Below are 7,559 nucleotides of genomic sequence, written 5' to 3'. Positions count from 1 at the left end.
AACCATTATTCTCAAAGTTTTTAAAGGGTGATTACATAATGTCATGGGAAAGCATTACTCGGGAGGTCGTGACTGTGAGTCACACAATGGTGGTGGGAGGATATCACCAAGGAGGTCGTTGATTCAAGTTAAGTTGGTAGGAAGTATCAACTTCCCATGATTGTTACACGAGGTTGTGCTCCGCTAGAGTTTCAAAAAGAACTGGAAAAAGGATAGAGAAAAAGTGCAATGGACTAACCCAAAGGTGGGAATTGGGATGATGGTGAAATGCTAAAGTTAAAGCAACACTATGACTATCGGCTAAAAAATTGCAATTATATAGTTTGAAACCCTAAGAAAAAAAAACGGTAATGTGTAGTATGTAGGAATAACAGAAGAAATGAAATTGATCATTATGAATGAATGAAAAAATAGATTGTAAATTTAGTTGGTCGGTATAATAGAACCACCTGTTACAAAAGAAATCTCATTCTATATATATATATATATACATATATATATATATATGTATATATATATATCAGATCAAAGCATCACCAATGGATTTATGAACAAATGTATTATGATACCCATATTATCTGGTAGTGACATTTATTAATGCATACTTCTTCCGTACCGTTTCAAAATATAAGGCCCCAAACACGATTGTTATTCACAGCTACCTTTACTTTCCATTTATTATACACATCATATATTTAATTCGTCACGCTAAAACCAACGTTGCTCCCTCAAGTGACAATATACGAAGTACATAAAAATCACATGCCTCAAAAATACTACATAATCCAAAAAGCTACATGCAATGCAAAATTTTTCCATTTGGTCGGTTTTATGCTTGTATAAATTAATACACGTACTGTATCTTAAACTTTAAGAAGGCTTTTAATATATATCAATGGGTAAATTACTACATTGAGATAATAGCAATGTACGTCTACAAAAAAAGTAACCCCAAAAGAAAACGTAAATGGGTGAACTATTGTTTTTATTCTCAAAGTCGATTAAGGAGTTCTACGTGTGTGGATACGGTGTTGTATCTATTATGTGAAATGTACGTACGAGTAGTACAATTAGAAGAGGTAGCAGTAGCACTAGCACGCCTCATGATGGTGTCTGCTGTGAAGTTGGCATCGCTTAAAAGGAAAACAATTTATGAAACCAAAACAGCATATTGCGATCAAACAAAGTAAGATATCTTATTATTATACTTGTTCTTGTTTCTTAGATTCATTACAGAATCATCCACTCATGCCATTCTTTGTCTTTCCTTTTCTCAGGATTTTATAAACAACATCTCCAGATCCCATATATTCCCTCAAACTTCATTATCAACCAAACGCATATATATGAATACTCTCTTAGATTCCTTCGTGAATTCCTAGGTTATATCGCGATATCCATCTTCTTTTCTTGGTAAGTCATACGGTTTTTCCTACAACGTCAAAACTTATAACGTAGTGCTCTATATGATCATGTTTTAACATCTAGTGTGCGTTCTTTCTACTTATTAATTAGGATAGCTTTCCTACTTTTTATGCATTTTGGTTCTACATCTAATTAGGTGATCGGAATGCGGCTACCACAGAACGGCCTCTGCGTTTCATCATATATTTATTTTTAAATTTATGACGTATATAGAAACAGTTGGCTGAACATACCCGGTCCTACCCCTAAGATTGCGTCCTACCTAATCTCGAGTTTGTTTTGCCTTTTCGAGTAAAAAAAAGAAAAATTACTGATGTAACAAATTAAATGAGAAAGAAACAAGTAAAACGAGAGGTAGTGTGGGTTTCTCGATATATTATGACGTGTAGTTTTAAAGGTAGAAAACATTCCCCATTACATGCACCTTTTTATCTGTTCTTTCTCTTTTCTTCTTTTCTCTTTCGATTCTTATGTATATGTAATATAAAGTATAAACATAGTGTCCATGATCCCATGATTCGTAAGCTAAGCGGTGAATTAAAGAAAACCATCCAGTATGTGCTGGTTTCCAGAAAACGTGCTTGTTGAGAAAGGACAGGACCGGCCGGTCGAACCAGTCCGATCGGGATTCGGTACACTGACCGGTCCAGTTCTATGCAGTTCGGTTTTCAGAAAACCGGTCGGTCCAAACCGGTTCTCCGGTCCGACTGGAAAACCGAACCAGTTGAACCGGTTTTCTATAAATATTTTTTTCAGCATATTTAAGCGAAATCCGTTCGGACGGCCCCGACCGGTGAGCAGGTTGCTCGACGGGTTCGCTGTCCGATCCGGTTATGAAAACATTAGTGGTTTGGCACAACTCCACTAGTCAATCTTTTACGTCTTTTCGATTTTACACAACTATACATGTTTGCACATGCTAAAAGATATGATCCTGTCCGCCTTATATTTTGCATATATGTCGCTTCTTGTTTCTATAGGAATTCTATATACGGTGCAAATTAAGAAGCATTTTTTTCACAAAACAAAGAATGAAAGGTATCCATCTATATTTGATGCTTTGATATATTTATATATATTTTTTTCGTTTTTCCTTGGCACGGCTTATTAAGTAAAAGTTCTTATTTTCAATAGTCATATTATATCTTTGAAGCCAAAAGGTTATTTAAATTGGTCGTCTTTTTTTAGGGTGCATGGCATTTGGATGTTGGTTTATAGGGGTTCTGTTGGTATGCTTTTCGGTTTTGATTTTACAGGAGTCATCTTGGTCACCATAAGCTATTATGCATTATTAAATTATTAATTAATTAATCAGTTATATATGGATACAATGATGATAATTGCAAAGGAAATCTAATCAACATACAATGACGATAATTATAAATAAAACTTATCAAATCATATTCTATGTAACATGCCGGAAGTGAAGTTACTTATCCTTACGCGTGTTTTTTTTTTTTGAATTGGGAACCTTTTTTTTTCGTTTTCATGGTGTGTTGTAATTTCTAGCTTCTTAATATCGTTTCAATGAAATATTATTTGCCGTTAAAAACGTACTTGAAAATTCTTATATAACAGGAAAGGTTATATTGTTTGTGTTGATCAAAGAGTTACATGGTTTTCATGTTAATTGAACACATTCATATTCTTTCATAAATATTTGATTCTTAAAAAAACATGAATTTGTCACCAGATCGGATTTGTTGCATTATCACCGAAGATGTCTATGGTTTTCATTAGAAGTGTTAAATCTGTACTCTTTAACATCAATATAATCCTCTGATTTGGGTTTTTGTTTCCTTTGCTCTAGAAATCCATAAATCTGAATGATTGTTATGTCGTAAACAATGAAGTTTAGCCTATATATTTGATAGTTACTGTTTATTTGGATGTCATCTTGTAATAATTAGCAATACTGATGTTGAAATTTTATTGCTTACAATTGCGCGCAGTTAGTATTTAAACTCATTCTAGCATTAACAGTGAAGGATCCGGGATATATATGTATAGATCTATGCATATATATCATTACAAAAAAATCTTTTTATGAGGAATTGATGATTCACATTCACTATAGTCCACTTTTCATTTTTCATTATTTTGCATTCTATTTCCAAAGTATAAACCTGCATATATAACATGTCTTCTATGTAGATCTGCCCCAGTTGATGGTGGGATTATAAATATTTTGGATAGTAGGTGGTTTAGGATTCAATTAAATATTTCTAAGCATTTTCTATAAATTCTTGTTTTTCTAGATAGTTTGCTATCTTTGCTAACAAACTCTACAAGTTTGCTTGAATGGCAAGCAAGCTCCAGAGTTTGATGAAAAACTCAATGAAAATCACTTATCAGTTGTCACCTAGTCGTATAGCTGAAGTGAATTGCTTAGAAGTACAAGAACTTTCTGAAAACGCCTACAACTACTAGGTGGCGGGATCCTAAACCACTTACTAATCCAAAAGATTCTTAGGATTAGGAAAAAAAGGCATTACTAAAATGAAAATCCAGAAGCACTTCCCTTATTACTTTATCTTAACATATTATTAAAATCAAAATAATATTTTAGACATAGCTTATAGTACAACATGTTTGATAGAGTTGCTTCATCATATTAATTTTATTATGTACAGCAACCAGATCAAAAGTTTGATATTAGTACATACATTTTAGTCACTATAATATGCCTCATATAACCTTTGATGATCAAGAATTCAAGGTACTCATTTGATAATTACTTCCAAAGATCGATTTGGCAAGTGGATGTCGATACTGAGGCACCTTCTGAAGCCATCTCATCACTCTTTGAGTCGCTCAAAAGCATGTTTATATGTTCAGTCATTTGAAATGATGAGGAAGGATGGTTCAAATAATTATTTTCCTTGGTGACAACATTTTGTTCATTACTGAGCTGAGAAGCAACAAAGTTATCAAGTACTCGCCAATCAGTCGGCTGAAGATCTTGTTCACCATTATTATTGCTATCGTTTACATAAAGCAAGTTAGTGTTGGATTGCTGAGTTGGGGGCTGTAAAGTTCTTGTGTAAGAAGCACTTAATCCGGCTGCTGCTGGTTGCGGAAATCTGAGTAATTCTAACTGAGGAAGCTGGAGGAAGGCGTGCTCAAGAGGCAAGTTGTAATGCATTTCATCAAGCTCAGATTTTGGTGGAAGTTGAGGTTGGAATGAGTTACTAGAAGTGTAAGGATGAGATACACAGCTCGGGGATTCATAATCGGGCATGCATGAGACTTGGTCGGTATACCAACACAAAGAATCATGAGCATCCATTCTACGAACCGTAGTCATGCGCTTCTTGAAAACCCTACACACAACCCATCCTTCTTCCTGTTGAAAACAAAGCAAATTGTGATAACACAGAAACAAAACATATATGTTGTTTATTATTCATGTTATTCCAATAACGTCTTGGTTTTAAAGGTTCCGTAACTTAATAAAGAAAATGAAGCTTCACATGTGAAACACATTAAAGAATAAAGAGTCATTAATTAACTAACCCATCACTATATCATATTGTTTTGGCAAATTTAAGAATTTTGTGCATTAAAAAGTGTTAATTCATCGAAAATAGGTTCTTTACTTTTACCACGATTGATGAACATAATAGCTTCCCCAAACAATGAACACTAAAATAGAGTTATCTAGGGAGAAATAAAATATGAAAAACGTGATATCCCAAGGGACGTAACTAGGAGCTTTTAGACCACATACCATATCACGTCACGTCAGTTATTATATACGTACATATATATAATTTATTTCTAAGAATAAACTCAGCAATTCTTACTATTATACGTCATAATTGTCCTCCCTTTTACATTAATATTTCGCAATTAAACTATTTATTTTAATAAACTATCTAGTTTTTAAATAAATATAATAAATTATATTTAAATACATAGATTATTGGTTTTATTTATAAATTTCTTCATAATTGGAAATGAGGCCTACTATATTCCATCCTTGTTCAAGGATGAATGCCGAAAAACATAACAAAAACAAATGCATTGCGATGCAATGAAAGGAAGACCATCCTTGTACACGGAAGAATGCAAAACATCACAATTGCTATGCTCTTATCATGATACTATACTAGAAGGATGAAAAAAATACAAGTTACTAACCTGAGTCACGGCGTTTTCATTTGTTTCTAGTCTATACTCATGCATGATCCAATCTGATTTCTGTCCATTAGGAGCTCGACCCTTGTAAAACACCAAGGTTTTTCTCATGCCAACCAAGTTATTCTTAGAGTATATGGCCTTGTCTCTTCCAGTAGCTTTCCAAAAGCCAATTTTTGTAGCACGATTAGTGCGGGTTCCTGTTGGATATTTTTTATCCTTGTGGCTAAAGAAATACCACTCATTTTGCTCTTCGGTTCCTAGATTGCACAACTCTGACATGATATAAAAAAAGAGTCGATGAACAGTATAAATTATATTAGCACAAGTGCTTTAATTAAAGCATTGATAATCTTGCATCCATGAGATGCTTAACTAATGCTTTCTTAAGTTGTATTAATGCACAAGTCATAACACTTATAGGTTCATGTTGAATTTCTACCTTGAAGATCCCATGGTTCAATCCTATAGAGATCAACATCTTTGATAACATCAAGATCAATCCTTTTTGATGCGACTTTCTTCCTAAGGTAGTAATCCACGAGTTCTTCGTCTGTTGGGTGGAATCTAAAACCAGGAGGAACATGCGAAAAGGTATTCATTCTCTGGTATATGATCTCAAACCTGCAATATGCAAATGATCACAACATTGTCATCGATTATTGTTAGAGAAGAGGTATTGTGTCAATATAGTCTCAATCAGAACGTGTTAAAAGATCATCCAATAAGTTATATTGATATCTTGATCAATCACGCCACAAGTAGAATAAAAAACCAATGCAGGCAGTTGTTTTGATGATAACTTCTGGCAAGAAATGATAGTTTGTTACTAAGCCAAAAGGCAAATATTATTAAGCTAATAAGTGATTTTCATTATAGTCCACAACTAATTATCACTTAATGTGAAGAAATTGGAGGAGATTGTCAATTGTTCTTTAGAATCCCTCGACTTATGCCACATCATACGCCAGTTTTGAATTTCATGGGGGCTATATTATCCCGTACCATTAACTACAGTGATCGATGTCTAAAATGCTTAATTCTTTAAGAAAATAGTTATACAAGTAGAAAAGTTCAATAACAGAAGCAAATGCAAATACAGAAATAGGAAATGAGTAATATATTTGTTTGGTGCTTACTTGATTAGCAAAGAACAGATAAATTTGCTTCATGCTAGCAAGCATTTAGAGTTTGCACATTGCAGTAACTTCTGGTTTTATACATATAAACATTTAAAGGAAACGAAAACTTCTTAACTATGTCATGAGTTGATGTCTTTTGATTTTCTAATGGCATCTTATAAATCTGAGACCTATATGAAGCTCAAAAGTTATCTCAAATTAAATGAAAAGACATCCTATTGTCTTTAACGGTATATATGTTTTCATTACTATGCATGCACTAGAAACTGCTAACTTAACATACAAAGAAAAAAGTTAATAATAGCAAAGAGAGCAACCTCTTTCTATAAGTTCTCATAAAATACATAACTTAATATAAAGATCATATCATAATATGAACTCTAATTGAACCTAACACCTTGAGGGGAATCAGTATAACCAAAAAGGTTTTAATTCTCACACTCACATCAAGCCGTACATACTTAGTAACTAAAAACACTATAATCTGGTGTTTACAAAGGGCTAGCTCCTAGGAATGGAAGTTTTAACAGATACTTTCTGAGATCCAAACCCTTGACATTATTTCGGAAGACTTATGATCAACCTAATTACTAAATGTTATACTATGAGTTTTTTGATTATATAAAATGATAAAATACATGTTTAGTGAGGGAAATTATATCTTGTTTAGTACAGAAAGCATTTCTAATATAGAAGAAGATGAATAAAAGACATCATTAATGAGGGTCATACTTGTTTAATGCTAGATAGGAGAAAAGATGGTGTAGGGTAGAATGTAAATGATGTGAACAAAATGAAATGACATGTGTGGACAATGTTTCTGCCATGCATTCGCATGGGAGAAGCACCCTT

General features: G+C 33.3%; 1 protein-coding gene across 1 annotated transcript; it reads right to left on the bottom strand.

The window, feature by feature from the left end:
- Window positions 1-4,159: 4,159 nt before the first annotated feature.
- On the bottom strand, window positions 4,160-6,167 carry LOC143529154 (NAC domain-containing protein 7-like). The gene is made up of 3 exons (XM_077025003.1): window positions 6,008-6,167; window positions 5,569-5,840; window positions 4,160-4,771 (listed from the first exon to the last, which is right to left on the bottom strand). Exons 1-3 carry the CDS (start codon window positions 6,165-6,167, stop codon window positions 4,160-4,162), a joined length of 1,044 nt encoding a protein of 347 aa, XP_076881118.1.
- Between the last annotated feature and the right edge of the window lie 1,392 nt (window positions 6,168-7,559).

The sequence above is a fragment of the Bidens hawaiensis genome, unplaced genomic scaffold (genome assembly GCF_021521415.1).
Source record: "Bidens hawaiensis isolate Kalapana, Puna unplaced genomic scaffold, B.hawaiensis_p1.1 tig00000636_1, whole genome shotgun sequence".
NCBI lineage: Eukaryota > Viridiplantae > Streptophyta > Magnoliopsida > Asterales > Asteraceae > Bidens > Bidens hawaiensis.
This window is presented reverse-complemented; position numbering and strand designations above follow the sequence as displayed.

What these genes read in the sequence shown, in the direction of transcription:
- LOC143529154 (XM_077025003.1), bottom strand. Translation starts at nt 6,167, where the DNA reads ATGAATACCTTTTCGCATGTTCCTCCTGGTTTTAGATTCCACCCAACA. An exon ending in TGAACCATGGGATCTTCAAG is followed by an intron (nt 5,841 to 6,007) that starts GTAGAAATTCAA and finishes ATATCATGTCAG; the next exon opens with AGTTGTGCAATCTAGGAACC. An exon ending in ATGAAAACGCCGTGACTCAG is followed by an intron (nt 4,772 to 5,568) that starts GTTAGTAACTTG and finishes TGTTTTCAACAG; the next exon opens with GAAGAAGGATGGGTTGTGTG.